The 17836-nt window shown below is 46.4% G+C and overlaps 1 protein-coding gene across 1 annotated transcript in view; it reads right to left on the bottom strand.

Annotated features, from left to right (window-relative positions):
* The window catches only part of Dnaaf5 (dynein axonemal assembly factor 5), a 53651-nt gene extending 37002 nt beyond the window's left edge, over nt 1-16649 (bottom strand). Inside the window, exons 1-4 of the mRNA XM_045144403.1 lie at nt 16059-16649; nt 15199-15383; nt 9989-10113; nt 8798-8916 (exon numbers count right to left, since the gene is read on the bottom strand). Of these exons, the coding sequence (XP_045000338.1) occupies nt 8798-8916; nt 9989-10113; nt 15199-15383; nt 16059-16641 (1012 nt within the window). The 5' untranslated portion in view covers nt 16642-16649. The remainder of the gene's footprint in view (nt 1-8797; nt 8917-9988; nt 10114-15198; nt 15384-16058) is intronic.
* Between the last annotated feature and the right edge of the window lie 1187 nt (nt 16650-17836).

Raw genomic sequence — 17836 nt, forward strand, 5'->3', positions numbered from 1 at the left:
TTTTTTTTTCTTTTTGGTTTTTCAGGTAGAGTCTCACTCTAGCCCAGGCTGACCTGAAGTCACTATGTAGTCTCAGGGTGGCCTCGAACTCATGGTGATCCTTCTACCTCTGTCTCTCAAGTGCTGGGATTAAAGGCATGTGCTGCCATGCCTAGCTTCTTATTCTTTAAAAATTATAATATATATTATATAATAAATAAAATTATATATATTATTTATTTATCCAAGATACACACACACACACACACACACACACACACACACACACACACATATATAATTTATTTATCTGAGAGAGAAAGAAGGGGAAGAAAAAGCACAAGAATGGGTGCACCAGGGCCTCCAGACACTGCAAACCAACTCCAGACACATATGCCACTTTGTGTACCTGGCTTATGTGGGTCCTGAGGAATTGAACCTGGGACCTTTGGCTTTACAGGCAAATACCTTAACTGCTAAGCCATCTCTCTAGGCCCTCCAACTTATCTTCTTAATGAACAGTTGGACCAGGCAGAGTGGGGCTCCTGGGCGGATCATAACACAGGTGGGAACTGCGTACAGAGCCTCCTGTCACAATGGTTCTCATTTAATGGGAATGCTACTCATTTCTAAACTAGACTAGAATAAAAGAAAGGCCCTTTGCTTTCTGGCAGCCATCCACTGTTTAAAAGACATGTAGCTCTAGACAGTCTGGCATGATGGGCAGACAATCCCAACAGAAAGATGCTTTGGAGGAGAAAAAACTCGGAAGCCCACTGTCACCAGTGGCTCTGCAGCTACTGGGTTGCAGAATGACCAGCACAGACAAGCCCAAATTATATAAAACTTGGGCTTCTGCTAAGAAGGGCATTTTGTTCGGGTAAAAGCCCACTTGAAGATGACATGTCAGCTGTGAGGATCAGTGTGTGCTCTCTGGTGGATTAAAGGCACACTCCAACAGGAGGACATTACCATCCTAAACATATATGCACCTAACATGGGGGCTCTCAACTTCATCAAACGCTATTGGAACTAAGGTCACAGATAACAACAAACACAGTGGTAGTGGGTGACTTCAACACCCCACTCTCATGAACTGACAGGTCATCAGGGCAAAAATAAACAGAGAGGCAGCTGGACAAAATGAGGTCATAGAAGAAATGGATCTAACAGATATGTACAGGACATTTCATTCAAATGCTGCACAATACACATTCCTTTCAACAGCACATGGTATATTCTCTAAAACAGACCATATATTAGGAAAAAAAGCAAATCTTAACAAGCACAGGAAAACTGAAATAATTCTTTGCACTCTATCTGATCACAGTGGGATCAAACTACAAATCAACAGCAAGAAAATCAACAGAGAATACACAAAATCATGGAAACTTAATAATATAGTACTAAATAATGAATGGATCAAAGAAAAAAATCAAAAATTCATAGATCAAATGATAATGAGAACACAACATACCAAAACCTTTGGAACACAGTGAAGGCAGTCCTAAGAGGGAAATTTATAGCTTTAAGTGCCTATGTTAAGAAATTAGAAAGGGGCTGGAGAGATGGCTTAGCGGTTAAGCGCTTGCCTGTGAAGCCAAAGGACCCTGGTTCGAGGCTCGATTCCCCAGGACCCACATTAGCCAGATGCACAAGGGGGCGCATGCATCTGGAATTCGTCTACAGTGGCTGGAAGCCCTGGCACACCCATTCTCTCTCTCTCTCTCTCTCTCTCTGCCTCTTTCTCTGTCGCTCTCAAATAAATAAATAAAAATAAACCAAAAAAAAATTTTTTAAAAGAAATTAGAAAGTGGTAAGTAAACAACTTAATGCTTTACCTCAAAGCCTTGGAAAAAGAAGAACAAGGCAAACCAAAAATCAGTAGATGGGAAGAAATAATAAAGATTAGGGCAAAAATTAATGAAACAGAAACCAAAAAGACAATCCAAAGAATCAATGAAACAAACAGTTTGTTTTTGAAAGTATAAACAAGATTGATAAACCTTTAGCAAATCTTACTGAAAGAAAGTAGACACAAATTAATAAAATTAGAGATGAAAGAGGCACTATCACAACGGATATTAGAGAAATTCAAGAAATCATAGGGACTTAATGTAAGAATAGATACTCTACTAAATTTGAAAATCTGAAACAAATGGATGATTTCCTTGATTTATATGACCTACCTAAATTTAATCAAGATGAGACTAACCACTTACACAGACCTATAACAAGCATGGAGATCCAAGCAGTTTTCAAAAACATCCCAACTAAAAACAGTCCAGGCCCAGATGGATTCACTGGTGAATTCTACCAGACCTTCATGGAAGAACTAACACCAATGCTTCTTAAACTTTTCCATAAAATAGAAAAAGAAGGAATCCTACCAAACTTCTTCTATGAAGCCAGCATCTTCCTGATACCAAAACCAGGCAAAGATAGAACAAAAAAAGAAAATTACAGACCAATCTTACTCATGAACATAGATGTAAAAATTCTCAACAAAATATTGGCAAACAGAAGACAAGAATATATCAGAAAGATCCTTCACCCTGACCAAGTAGGCTATATCCCAGAGATGCAAGGATGGTTCAACGTATGCAAATCAATAAATATAATCATTACACAAATGGACTAAAGGACAAAAATCACATGACCATGTCATTAGATGCAGAAAAAGCATTTGACAAAATGCAACATCCCTTTATAAAAGTCCTACAGAGACTGGGAATAGAAGGAACATATGTCAACATAATAAAGGCTATTTATGATAAGCCCACAGCCAATACAATACTAAATGGAGAAAAACTTGAAGCTTTTCCACTAAAATCAGGAACAAGACAAGGTTGTCCACTGTCCCCACTTTTATTTAATTACTGGAAGTCTTAGTCATAGCAATAAGGCAAGAGACACACATAAAAAGGATATGAATTAGAAAGGAAGAGATCAAGTTATCATCATTTGCAGATGACATGACTCTATACATAAAGGACCCTAAACACTCTACCAGCAAACTGCTAGAGCTGATAAACACCTATAGCCATATAGTAGGATACAAAATAAACACACAGAAATCAGTAGCATTCCTATATGGTAAAAACAAACACACAGGATGAAATCAGAGAATTGCTTCCATTCACAATTGCATCAAAACAAAAACAAAAACAAACAACCTTAAAAAAAAAGCCTGAACTAGAGTGAGACCCTACCTTGGAAAACTGGGGAAAAAAATCAATAAAGTACTACCTTGGAATAAACCCAACCAAGGAAGTGGAGGATTTCTGCAAGAAAAACTTTAAAACACTCAAACGAGAAATTGCAGAAGACACTAGGTTATGGAAAGAATCCCTTGTTCTTGCATCAGAAGAATCAATATTGTGAAAATGGCAATCTTAACAAAAGCAATCTACACATTTAATGCAATCCCCATCAAAATTCCAATGGCATTCTTCATGGAAATAGAAAAAACAATCCAAAAATTCATTTGGAAGCACAAAAAACCTCCAATATCTAAAACAATTTTGAGCAATAAAAATAAGGCTGGTGGTATCACCATACCTGATTTTAACCTATACTATAGAGCCATAAAAACAAAAACAGCATGGTACTGGCACAAAAGCAGATATGTAGGTCAATGGAACAGAATAGAGGACTCAGATGTAAGTCCAGTTAGGTAAAGCCACCTGATCTTTGACAAAAAATGCCAAAAATACTGATTGGAGAAAAGACAACCTCTTCAGCAAATGGTGCTGGGAAAACTGAATAGGTATCTGTAGAAGGATGAAAATAGATCCTTCTCTCTCTCCATGCACAAGAATAAAGTCCAAATGGATCAAAGACCTTAATATCAGACCTGAAACTCTGAAAGTGCTAGAGGAAAAAGTAGGGGAAACCCTTCAACATATTGGTCTTGGCAAGGACTTTCTGAATATAACCCCAATTGCTCAGGCAATAAAACCATAGATTAACCGCTGGGCCCTCATGAAATTACAAAGCTTTTGTATAGCAAAAGACACTGTGAATAGTGCTAAGAGGCAACCTACAGAATGGGAGAAAATCTTTGCCAGCTATACATCTGATGAGGATTAATATCTAGGATATACAAAGAACTCAAAATATTAAAAAAAAACACAAGAAATCAAACAAGCCAATTAAAAAATGGGTTATGCAACTAAATAGTTTTCCAAAAGAAGAAACACAGATGGCATATAAACATCTAAAAAATTTTTCTACATCCCTAGTCATCAGGGAAATGCAAAGCCAAAGGAAGGGCAGGACTCCTTACAATGTGCTTGTCTAGACACAAAATGGCCTGGATACTCATGGCCTTGCAATGCCTGATACTACCTATACAAGACTATCATAATAGGAGGAAAAATGATGACATCAAAATAAAAGAGTGACTGGTAGAGAGGAGGAAGGGTTATGATGGAGAGTGGAGTTTTAAAAGGGAAAGTTTGGGGAGGGAGGGAATTACCATGGGTAACTGTCTACAATTATGGAAGTCATTAATAAGAAAGTAATTATATATGTATATATATAATATATATATACGTAATATATATATTATAGAAATATATATATATATAATATATATATATATATATTATATATATATTATAGAAAGGTCAGAAATAACTTAATGTTCACCTTAAGGCCTTGGAAAAAGAACAAAACAAACAAAAAATCAGTTGACTTCTAATAAAGATTAAGGCAGAAATTAATGAAATAGAAACCAAGAAAAAGGATGAAAAAATCTGCAAAAGACCTGAACAAACACTTAACTAGAGAAATGCATGGATGAACAAGTATGAAATGTCATTAGGGAATTGCAAACTGAAACCTCTGTGAAGAGACACCACTGCAGAACAGTTGGATTGGCTACCATGGCCAGTAATCCCAGCACTTGAGACTGAGTCACAGGGACCACCTTGAACTCAAGGCTAGCTAGGGCTACACAGCAGACTTCACTCAAACAAGTAAAAAAGATGACACCTGTCCACACAGTACCTTACACACAAACGCCCACACATGTCATCTGTAGTCACCCACAAACAGAAAAGACCCTGATGTCCTTTAGCTGGCCACATAATAAGCAGTAGCCATCTGGGAAATGATGCATCACTCGTACAGAGTAAGCCAATATGCCTGCCCAGAGGATGTGGCTCATCTAGAAAGCTCTCACAGAGAAAATCCAGTGGCCACAGCTGCGGGAGACCAGGAACAACCCAGGTGGCAGAGTCATGCCCTCTTGTTTCAGACATGGAATCTGTCAACACTCATAAACCTACATACAGCTCTAAGGATATCCAGACGATGTCACTACTGAAACGCAGCTGGCATATGGCCCCAGAGGAAGGGTGACATAGACAGGGGGCTGAGCGGGATGGCAGCTGTGACAAGGTGGAGTGACAGTCTGAGCCAGTGACTAACAGGATCTGCACATCAAAGAAACCCAAAATCATGAAATTGGTGTCTATATCACTATCCGCCACTGCTTGATTCTAAATTTATTCTATTCTAGTTGAAGCACAAGTTTCTAGCATATGCTGTCCTGCAGGCTTGGGATGCCAAACTAGCTAGACATTTGTACGTCTCTAACTAGTCAGAAAGAGCCCCTATTCTTTGCTTTTTAAAAAAATGTTTTTATTGCCGGGTGTGGTAACGCACGCCTTTAATCCCAGCACCTAGGAGGCAGAGGTAGGAGAATCACTATGAGTTCAAGGCCACCCTGAGACTACATAGTGAATTCCAGGCCAGCCTAGGCCAGAGTAAAACCCTACCTTGAACCCCCCCCCATATATATGTAGATGCATATATGTGTGTATATATGTGTGTGTATGTATACCTATATATAATCTATATATATGTGTATGTGTATATAAATACACACACACACACACACACACACACACACACACACACACACACACGTATATATCTCATCTAGAAAGCTCTCACAGAGAAAATCCAGTGGCCACAGCTGCGGGGAGAACAGGAACAACCCAGGTGGCAGAGTCATATATACATACACATATATGTATACATTTTATTTATTTGAGAGCTAGAGGCAGAGAGAGATAAAGAATGGACAGAGCCTCCAGCCACTGTAAACAAAATCTAGATGCATGCACCACTATGTGCATCTGGCTTACATGGGTCCTGGGGAATCAAACCTGGGTCCTGTGGCTTTGCAGGGAAGTGCCTCAACTGGTAAAAGCCATCTCTGTACTCCGAGAGCTCCTATTCACTTATTTATTTATTTTGTTGGTTTTTTGAGGTAGGGTCTCGCTCTAGCTCAGACCTGGAATTCACTATGTAGTCTCAGGGTGGCCTCACACTCATGGCGATCCTCCTACCTCTGCCTCCCAAGCGCTGGGATTAAAGGCATATGCCACCATGTTTGGCTAGAACCCTATTCTTAACCCAGTTCCAAACCAGGCACAACCAGAAATAGTCATGTCTGTAGAAAGGTGGGAGACAGGTCCTCCCTCAGGGATCTGCGGATGGGAGGTAGGTCAGCACAAGCAGTGTGTGTGTGCATGCACATATATGTGTGATGTCTCTGCAGAAATGCCTCCCCATGTCCCTGTTTCTATTATTTCAGGGGTGTTATCTTCCCAAAGCAGTTACTGTCTTCCATATCTGTTCCTCCTCTGCAATGAGACCTGTTAAGGTGATCCAATGGCTACTGTCAGGGATGGAGACTTCTCTGCACAAGGCCAGTGCTATGTACTGTGGGGGGTGATCACAGTGAGGAAGGAGAGAATTAAGGGAATGTGCTGGCCCGCACCTGGAAAACATTGCCAGACAGTGAAAGATTAGAGCCCAGCTAGGATGTGATCTACATGTAGCAGTGTGAAAGGAAAGCAGGCAACTCACAGCAGAAAGAACAGAAGGAAAAGAAACCCCTCAGATTCCTACTGGATCCCTGGTGCACAGGCACCAAAGATAAATGCAAGCTAGTTATGCTGTTCACAACTGTGATCCCAGCACTTGGGAGGCTGAGGTAGGACGATTGCCATGAATTTGAGGCCAGCCTGGGCTACGCAGTGAGTTGCAGGTCAGTCTGGGTAGAGCAAGACCCTGCCTCAAAATAAATAAATAAGAAATAAATAAATAAATAATATTAAACAAATGTAAGGAGCAGGTGAGATGGCTCAGTTAGTAAGGTGCTTGCTTTGCAAGCATAAGGACCTGACTTTGAGCCCCAGAACCCAGGTAAAATGCTAGGTGCAGTGGCGCACACCTATAACCCCAGCCTTGGGGAGGTGAACAGGTGGATGCCTGATGCTTGATGACTAGTCAGTCTAGGTTAATTTGTGAGCTCCAGACCAATGAGAGACCCCATCTCAAGCAAGGTGAATGGTGCATCTGAGGATGACACATGCAGTGTCTCTGGCCTTCACACACACGCATGCACCTGCACACACAAATAAAGGCAAGTCTGGCATGGTGGCAGTCACCTGTAATCTCAGTACTCAGAAGGCTGAAGCAGGACTACCACCACAGTCTGAGGCCAGTCTGGGTTATGTAATGAGACCCTGCCACAAGAAACCAAGGGCTGGGATGCAGCTCAGTGGTGGAGCACTTGGCCCAGCACATGTGAGATCCCCAGTTCAATACCAAATTCCACAATAAGTAATAAACAAATAAATGTGCAAGCAGTTTTCACATTTAAGTTCCATGTTTGAAAAAGATGGCACTCTCTCAGCCAGGCGTAGTGTCACATGCCTTTAATTCTAGCACTGGGGAGGCAGAGATAGAAGGATCACCTGAGGTCAGCCTGAGACTACATAGTGAATTCCAGGTCAGTGTGAGCAACTTCAAAAATAAATAAATTAATTAAATTTAAAAAAAATAATAAAATGGCACATTCCCCAAAACTCACTAAATCAGAATAAACCCACTCTGGTTGAAAAGGAGCCTGAGGCTGAGGTAAGAGGGTTGCTGTGAATTAGAGGCCACCTGGAAACTACATAGTGAATTCCAGGTCAGCTTGGGCGAAGCTGAGACCCTACCTTGGAAAAAAAGGAGGGGGCTGGCAGTACAGAACACAGGAAGTCGCCTCCTTGCTGTGTCCATGGTCACAGAAGATTCCTCTCTAGCATCCATGCCAGGCAAGAGGGGTACCTAGGTGCAGGGGGTTGGAACCTCCCACAAGGAGTACTTTCCTCTTTCATTCTTGCATGACAGTAGAGGGATTTCCCTAGTACATAAAGCAAGGGGTTGGGCTGCAGAAGTACTTGGTCGATCATCTTCTCATCCAAGCTTGCTAGTGTAGGTACAAACATGGGTGGGGTCAGAACTGCACAAGGACAGGTAGGCAAGAGGGGACCCTGTGTCATGTACACAAGTACATGGACAGACAGACTTCATCTTCTCCTCAACCTCTGTGCTTAGCTCATTCTTGGTGAAAGGACAAAGCCACTATCCTACCAGTGCTACAGGGGGGACTGGCCCAACATGTGTCCCTGCGTGTGCTCTGAAGAAATCCAGTGGACACTTGGGACATATCTAGCTGCTTCCAGGAGGCCTGCTCCTTTTTTTTGGGGGGGGGGGAGAAGGGAGGGGTTTCAAGGTAAGATCTCGCTCTAGCTCAGGCTGACCTGGAATTCACTATGTAGTCTCAGGTTGGCCTCAAACTCATGGCAATCCTACCTCTGCGTCCGAAGTGCTGGGATTAAAGGCGTGCACCACCACACCCAGCTCCTGCTCCTTTTTAAGATGAAGCAGGCCCAGAGGTTGGATGAGAAACCATGGAGGCACAGGAGGGGTCCTGGGAAACGCAACGGTGGAGAACAGATGTACTCACCTTGCCGGGGATAATGGGGAGGGAGTGGCGAGGGAAAGTCCAGCTTGTCCTTCAGATCTGTCTCATTCTCCTCCTGCCACTGAAGCCCAACCTTCTTCCAGAGGCTGGTGGCCGCTTGCCTGCAAAATAGCAAGAGGGGAGGTGCAGTGAGGGTACTGCGGGTTCTGCCCCCAGGAAAGCCTTTTCCTCAGAGACCTTGGGACAGGGCTGATGGGCCATGGAGCAGTCAGGATTCAGACAGCCCTGGGTGGGGACAGGAAACACCCCCTAGAGAGTCAGGCCTCTGACTGCTCTGAAAAGCTGACAGTACCAGCAGGAACCTGATGCCCATGATGGGGCCCAATGAAAACATTAGGAAAATGCTACAGGGTCTTAGAAACCAGACAACAGGGTTGTGGAGATGGCTCAGTGGTTAACAGTGCTTGCTGCTTATGCATGAGATCTTGAGGCTGCCCAAGTCTGACCAGAACCCACATAAAAGAAAAGCTGGGCATGGCCACACACATCTGTGACACCTGTTCATGGGAGATGGGTTGGAAACTGAAAAAGAGCAGCTCTGGATTAAGGGAGAGACTTGTCTCATGGAAGTATTTAGATAAGCAATAAAGAGCACTCCAAGTTCTCTGGCCTCTACACGCATGCACATGGAATGCACATCTGCACACACATGCCCCCCCCCAAACATAAAGAGCTGGAGAGATGGCTTAGCAATTAAGCGCTTGCCTTTGAAGCTTAAGGACCCCAGTTTGAGGCTCGATTCCCCAGGACCCACATTAGTCAGATGTACAAGGAGGTGCATGCATCTAGAGTTTGTCAGCAGTGGCTGGAGGCCTTGGAGCGCCCATTTTCTTTCTCTATCTGCCTCTTTCTCTCTCTGTCTGTCGCTCTCAAATAAATAAAATTAAAATGAACAAGAAAACTAAAAAAAAAAAAAAAAAACAACATCTGTATGCCTTAGGATCTCATACACGCAGAAAAAGGACAGGGTAGGCTTCTATAGGACAGGCTGAAGCAAATAAACAAGCACTATTGTAAATGGCAGCTGTGGAAAAGCACCTGGTTCCAGATGATCCAGAGTATGAAGAGGTCCCCAATCCCTTGGGGAAGATACTTAGCCTAACGGGGCAAGCTGCCTAACAGGTTTGAGCACTGAAGACCAAAGACCCATGGGCCCAAGGCCACTCCACGTACCGGACCTCAGGCATGTCATCACTGAAGCTGCTGAGCAGCAGAGGAATGAGTTTGTGGAAGAAGGAGTAGCGATCACGCAGATTCAGCAGCCAGCTGCCTACCACTGAGGTCACTGCCTGTCGGACCTGCCCACAAAAGAAAAGAGAGGCTTCACGTGAGGCAAAGGAAGCAGTAGATGTGGGACAGTACGTGCTAATGGGTTTTCTAGAAGCCAGAGACAGCAAGAACCTTCTGAAGAGGGTGTGTGGAGTTGTCCACAGGGCCTGAGGAGTCAGTGAGTCACCCAGGGTGGATGGAGGACAAGGGTCCCAGCACTGACATGGGAGTGACACAGCAGCTCCAGACTCTAACAGTCAATCAATTACATGGAGACCAGCAGGGACAGCCCATGGGCTAGAAAACAGGACCAGAAAGCTGTGTTTGGGATCCCAGTACCCCCAGCCTAAACCCTGTAGGCAATGAATTCAATCCCACTGGAAGAAATGGAAAATCAAGTCAGAAGTGGTACATGCGTATAATCCCAGGACTTGGGATGTTGAGCCAGGAGGATTATAAATTTGAAGCCAGCCTAGGCTACAGAGTAGGAAAAGAAACAAAAGCTGGGCATGGTGGCATATAACTTTAATCCCAGCAGAGGTAGGAGGATCGCCATGAGTTCGAGGTCACCCTGAGACTACATAGTGAATTCCAGGCCAGCCTGAGCTAGAGCAGACCCTACCTTGAAAAGCCAAAAAACAAAACAAAACAAAAAACAAACAAACAAAAATGCACACAGTCTGATTCAGTGGTGCACACCTTTAATCCCAGCACCTGGAAGGCAGAGGTAGATTAAGGATCACGGTGAGTTAGAGGCCAGCCTGGGCTAGAGTGAGATGGACTGCCTGCAAACTTCTTGGTTTTCACTGGGAATGCAAATTCAGGGCTAGTCAGGTGATGTCTTACCCAGATATCAACAAAATGTAATGTCAGCCTTTTTATACCCAGCAATACAAAGGAAGTGACTATGCAAGTGCTGTGGTTTGAAAGGACCTCTCCTCCGAGGATGGCATGTTGAACACTTGGTCCCCCGCTGGTGGTGCCAGCTTGGAGGTTGTAGAAACCTTGGAGGGGAAGTGGGGCCTAGCTGCAGAAAGTAGGTTACTAGGTTATGCCATGTCCGCAGCCACCTCCTCTCTCTGCTCCATGTTGGGCATCAGTGGGGACTCACCTCCACACACTCCCGCCGCCATGCTCTGTCACAGTGTGTGAAGCCAGACAAGCTAAACCATGAGCCAGAATAAACCTTTACATTGTACTCCTAGGTAGCTGGGTCACAACTACTTAAAAGTAACTAACACAGTGTACACAGCTATGGTTAGTTACAAAGTGCACAGACAGCTGTCAATACACTCTATTACAGATTAGCTATGGATACAGAGTTCTATTGTTCAGAGAGCTCTCCATACAGTTATAGACACTGGCAGCCATCCATCCATACAGTTATGCTGCTTACAGAGGGTTACTGATACAGTTACACTACTTATAGAGAACTCTACATCCTAACCATCAGCAATGGATAAGTGGCTATACTGCTTACAGACAGCTAGACAGAGTTATGCTCTGTACACAGAACTTCTCAAGGCAGGCACTGCACTACTTTCAGGAGTGATTTGACTCTGACACAAAGACACCACTTTTCTTGTGGGCCATGCTCCACCTCAGGCCAGGGGATAGGGTGGCCCCATACTGCTACTCCACCCACCCCACTCACTTCCCTCCACTGTCTAGGGAAGACCCAACTCCAGCTGGACTCAGCCCCAGCTGCACTGAGACAGAAGAAGACTCCCTCTCTGTCTCTCCACTGCCCGGGGCACTGTTGCTGGAAGGGGAGAGCTGTGATAAGACCCCACAGTGAAGCAAAGCAGAGCCAGCTGAGCAGGCAATGCATCATTCCAGACCCTTCCAGTGCATGAGAAGTCAACAGTAAAAACTGCACCATGAGTCACAGGAGGTGCAGGTCAGTGCTCAGAGCTCAAGACATAAGGGTAAAGATGCCATGAAGTACAGGGTAATGGGCAAGGGAACAATGCCAAGCACCACACTCCATGAGAGACTATAAGCCACGTCCACTAGGATAGCCAGAATGAAACAAGTGGCAGTGAGGATATGGAAGAAAGAAGTAAAGCCCTTGTGGAGGGCTGGCAGCATTGTGGGACAGCAGCTAATGGGAGACACTGGTGCTTCCTGGAAATGCCAGCCACCGAGTTTCAGTCCTGAGATATTACCCAAAAGGAAAAGCAGGGTCTTGGATGGATAGTTGTATATGGTCTCTTAACAGCCCAAAAGTGGAATTGATACAAGTGTCCCTCAACACATGAATGGATAAACAACGAGGTCTAGCCCCACAGTGCAATACTACATAGCCACAAAAAGGAGCAGGACACTGACACACTATGCTGGTGAACACTGGAACCATGCAGAGGGAAGACAGAGATGACATATCACATGATTCTACTTACATGAAAAGTCTAGAGCAGCAAACTCATAGAAAATTACATACATGTTGCTAGGACCTGGAGGGAGGAGGGAATGGGCAGTAACTGCTTAATCGTTAGTTTCTCTGTAGGCTGATGAAAAAAGTAGATAGTGATAATGATTATGCACCATGACTATCATTCAACTGTGTGTATGTTGCTAGTGATGGAACCCAGGACCATACTTGGGCTAAACAAGTGCTCTCTCTCTGAGCCATAGCCCTGACTTTAAAGCAACAAATTGTGTGTGTGTATTTGTGGGGGGAGGGTAGTGTTTGTAAGTATGGATGTGTACAAGTGGAGGTCAGAGGACAACCTCAGAGTATCGGTCCTCACCCTCCACCTTCTTGAGACAGGCTCTTTCCTATCTGCTGCTGCCAACACCAGATGACATAAACCACAAGCTTCAAGAGTCTTCTGACTCTGCCTCTCATTGCTGTAGGTATGTTGGGATTAGAGTCATGCACTGCTTGCACACAGATTTGTGTGTGTTCTGGGGATCTGCACTTGGGTTGTCAGACTTGCACAGTAAGTACTTTCAATCACTGAACCGTCTCAACACCACAAAACAAGAGGCCAGGCATGGTGGTACATGCCTTAATTTCAGCACTACAGAGGTCAAGCAAGGTAGGAGAATCACTGAGTTCAAGGCCAGCCTGGGCAAGAATGAGACCCTATGTCAACCCCCGACAATTTTTTTTTTTTTAAAGAGGGTGGGAGAGATGGCTTAGCGGTTAAGAAGCTTGTCTGCAATGCTGAAGGACTCAGGTTTGAGTCCCCAGTACCCAAGTAAGCCAGATGCACAAGGTGGTACATGTGTCTGGTGTTCATTTGCAATGGCCAGAGGTACTGGTTTGCCCATTCTCTATATGCATCTTTCTCAAATAAATACTTTTTAAAAATTTAAAGAAGAGTGGACTGGAGAGATTGCTTAGCAGGTAAGAAGCTTGCCTGCAATGCCAAAGGACCCAGGTTCACTTTCCCAGGACCCACATAAACCAGATGCACAAGGTGGCACATGCATATGAAGTTTGTTTACAGTGGCGAGAGGCCATGGCATGCCCATTCTCCCCACCCCCACACCTCTCTCTCTCTTTCTCTCTCAAAATAATTTTTTTAAGTTTTAAAAAGAAATAGGAAAGTGGCTTAGTGGGTCAAGGGAGTGGCTCAGGGCTTGCCACACAACAATAAGGAACTGATTTCAGATCCCATGAATCCATGTACAGGATGGATGTGGTGATGCATGTCTGTAATCCCAGGCCTCCTACATTGAGGTGGAAGTCAGAGACAAGAGAAACCCAGGAGCCTGTGAGACAGTTAGCCTGGTTATAAGGTAGAAAACAAGAGACCCTGCCTCAAATAAGGTGAAAGGTGAAGACTCACACTCAAGGCTGTCTTTTGACTTCCACCTACATGTCATAGTACACACATGCCCGCACACACAAACACACACACACACAGAAATAAGAAAATCAGTGCTCAGTGTGGTAGCACATGCCTTTAATCCCAACACTTGGGAGACAGAGGTAGGAGGATTACCACGAATTTGAAGCCACCCTGAGACTATGTAGTGAATTCCAGGACAGCCTGGGCTACAGTGAAACCCTACCTTGAAAAACAAAACAAAACAAAACAAGAAAACAAACAAGAATAAAACAAAACAAGGCACACAGCATCATATTAAGCCCATGGCTTGGGTGGGGCATGGCCCACTGTCGGTTGGAGTCTCCATGTGACACTAGGCACACACCTATGAGGATGAAATGAGGTGGTACACACACACAAGAACAGGGCTAGAGGGTGCCAATATTCTCATCATATGGGAAGGGCATGGACTGAAACCTGGACACCACTGTCATTCAGTGGAGAGCTTCATGATGATCTGATATAAATGGCCACAACTGGGATGCCTTCCCCCTCTAGAGGACACTGGCCTATCCTACCCATATGACCAGGAGCACAGATGTGCCTTTACCTGTTTCCTCCCTGTGGGACAGAGCCTGCCCACCCCAGTGTTCATATTCCTCAAAGCAAGCATGCCTGCAAGTGGCATTCTGCCCTCAGCAGAGCCAGTGCTCTGTGTATACCTGTCAGGCTTCAAACTGCCTGCTTCTCCCAGTGGGCTCCAAATCCACCAGGATCCCACAACCCAAATCCCACCCTCTCCTCCCTGGCAGGTACGTAATCATGGTGGCTCTGCAGTGAAATTACCTTGATGCATGGGGCACATGAGACACTTCTGCAAACAAAGCACATACAAGTTTCCACTTTTTCCTTCAAACAGACAATGGTTATAGGAATAATCTTTTTTTTTTTTTTATCTTTTGGAATGAAGAAAACCAAATATATTCACATACAAAAAAAAAGTCACCTCTCCCCTATTTTCTCAAGGTGAATACATCATGCCAAATTGTGAAAGGTTATGTGTCACCTACACCTAACACTTAAGCTACAGAGTGAGTCTAAGGTCAGTTTGAGCTAAAGAATGTGTTTAAGGGCAACCTCCGTACCTTGGTAAGCTTTTGTCTCAAAAGAAGTAAAAAGAGGGCCAGGGAATACCTCAGCAGTAGAGCACTCGTCTAGAATCCACTAAGAGTGCAAGAATGTGTGGTCAATGTAATAACTTAAAAAGTCAAGCACACTGGCTACTCTGTCATGGATGCAGAATGAGACTGGTGGGCAGAGAAATCCCATTACCTGAGGGACATCGTCGAACAGTCGTTGAGCAAAGTGGGAAAGGACGTCATCCACAGACTTCCCATTACCAAACTGGATCACCGTGCCTGTGGCTTCGATGACAGCCACCCGAACCTTCCAGTGCTGATGGGAGATGGTCTGCATCAGAGGGCCGATGAGGGACTCTGACTGCATGTGGAAGTGCTCTGCATGATAAGGATGCTGCAGGTTACCCAAACTTCCCCAACCAGTCTCAAGATGTCCAGATCTGTGGCCATCACTATAACCTGCCATCATCCTTTGCCCTCTCAATATAAACCTAGCCCTTGCTGGCCTCATCTTCCCGCAGTGGCTGCCTGGGCTCCTCCCATCTGGACAGGCCAGCATACTTATTCCTCCAGGCTGGCTCCCTTCCATTCACAGGTTTCTAGCTTAACCCTTCCTCCTTCAGGAAGCTTTCCTGTGGGCACAAGACAGGTTCTTTTATCGGTTCAAATCCCAGCCTGGGAGAGGAAAGAGAATGCCCTGGGTGGAGCAGAGCCGTCAGGGCAGTAGAGAATGAACTAAAGGAAAGCAGAAAGACGCATCCTCCCACCAACTAAGAGGAAAGTAGTTCAAGCCAGACTGGGGACTGGAGAAGATAAATAAGACAACTGTCTTTCTCCATGCGGGGGGTGGTCTCATAACTTCTACCATGAAAATGACCAGGACATGAGCGTGGGGTGCACCCTGTAATTCCATCACTGAGATTAAGGCAGAAGCACTGAGTTCGCGGCCGGCCTGGGCCATAGAGTGACATCCTGTCTCAAGACCCCCCTCAATTCTCCAGAATCTCTGCGAGAGTTTACCGGACTACGGGCACCGGGAGGCGGCTAGCTTACCCGGCGTGGCGCGCGCCAGGGCGGCTGCGCACTCGCAGCTCTCCCGCCGCACCGCGGCAAACGGGTCCAGCAGCGCGCCCCGCAGCGCGCGAACCGCGTCGTCCAGGAGCGGCGCTAGTCCACGGCCGCCCAGGTCCACGGCCAGCCGGAGCAGCTGCACGAGCGCCAGGCGCAGCTCCTCGCACGGCTCGGACGGCAGCCGCGCAGGCTCGGGCCGGGCCAGGCGGGCGGCCAGCGCGGGCAGGAGGCGCGGCAGAGCGTCGCGGGGTCGCGCACAGCGGCGCAGGCCCAGGCCCAGCAGGTGCGCGGAGAGCGCGCGGCAGCCCTCGGCCGGGTCGCTCAGGAGACGCAACAGACGCGGCAGGAGCAGGCGGGCCCAAGGGCCCTGGAAGGCGGCAGGGTCGGCGCCGGCCCGGGCCGTGTCCTCCAGCGCGCGCTCCAGGGCCTCTAACGCACGCCGCCGCCCCAGCTTGCTGTCGGCATCCAGCCCCGGCAGCAGGCGGCCCAGCACGCGGCTCAGCTCCGCGGCCTCGGCAGTCTCCGCAGGGTCCGCACACACCTTAACCTCCGCCGGCGCCGCCATCTTGCGTGCGTTACCGGTTACCTGGGGAACCGGGGCTCTTACGACGGCTGCGGCGCGGATTACGGCAGGACTTCCGGCTGGCGCGACTTCCTTAGCGGCTCGCAGTCGTGAGCGTGCGTCCTGGGACGGGGAGTGAAGGGGTAGGCAAAGCAACGGTGGTGGGCGGGGCGAGAGCTCAAGGGCCGGCCCAGGGTGGGAAAGGGTAGGTGGGCAGAGCAAAATATAGTGGACGAGGAGCCGACCTGGAGGGGGACTGGGGGGTAGCAGGGCGTGACCCTGGAGGAGAGGGATAAACAGTGAGTGAGTGGGGCGGGGCCAATATGGTGGGTGGGGCCAATATGGTGGGTGGGGCCAAGGTGCTGTAGGCGATGAGTGACAGGTTGCAGACAGGGATAATAGCTGGGGTGTCCCGCCTTGGGGAGGGACAAACCGAGAGTGGTTGGGGTGTGCCTGACCCGCAATCTGGACTTTCGCCTATATGGGCAAGCTTCCCCGGGCCTGCACCCTCTGGTTCTGCAGGGGCAGGAAGCAAGTCTGTCCAGCAGAACGAGCATTTCTGTCTAGGCCTTCTGGACGGTGTAGGAGTTCATAAATACACAGGAGTACAGCCGGAACACACAGGGGTTCTGCATCTCCTGTGTGGACGCCACTCCAGAATGGAGGGTGTGAATTTTCCTGGTCAGGCATGCCCTGTTTGGACATGCCTTGGCTTTGGAGGCATGCTGGCCAGAGGACATTCAGACATGGTAGCAGTAGTGGCTGGACACCCTGCCTGGGCACTTCTCAACACGGGTCCTAAGCCAGAGTGGGTTCTGCAGGGCCTATCCAGTAAGTGTGGGAACGCAGGGCTTCCAGGTATGTTTATCAGACATCTCCCATCTGCAAACATGCCCCTGATTTTAGGAGCTAGGCCTTATGTCTAATGTCACCCCTTTGTTTGGTATTTGACACATTTTGTTAGAAAGCTGTGTTAACAGGTGATCCTTATTTTAATTATTTTAAGTTTATTTATTTATTTTTTATTTTTTATTTATTTATTTGAGAGCGACAGACACAGAGAGAAAGACAGATAGAGGGAGAGAGAGGGAATGGGCGAGAGAAAGACAGATAGAGGGAGAGAGAGGGAATGGGCGCGCCAGGGCTTCCAGCCTCTGCAAACGAACTCCAGACGCGTGCGCCCCCTTGTGCATCTGGC

The sequence above is a fragment of the Jaculus jaculus genome, chromosome 2 (genome assembly GCF_020740685.1).
Source record: "Jaculus jaculus isolate mJacJac1 chromosome 2, mJacJac1.mat.Y.cur, whole genome shotgun sequence".
Lineage (NCBI taxonomy): Eukaryota > Metazoa > Chordata > Mammalia > Rodentia > Dipodidae > Jaculus > Jaculus jaculus.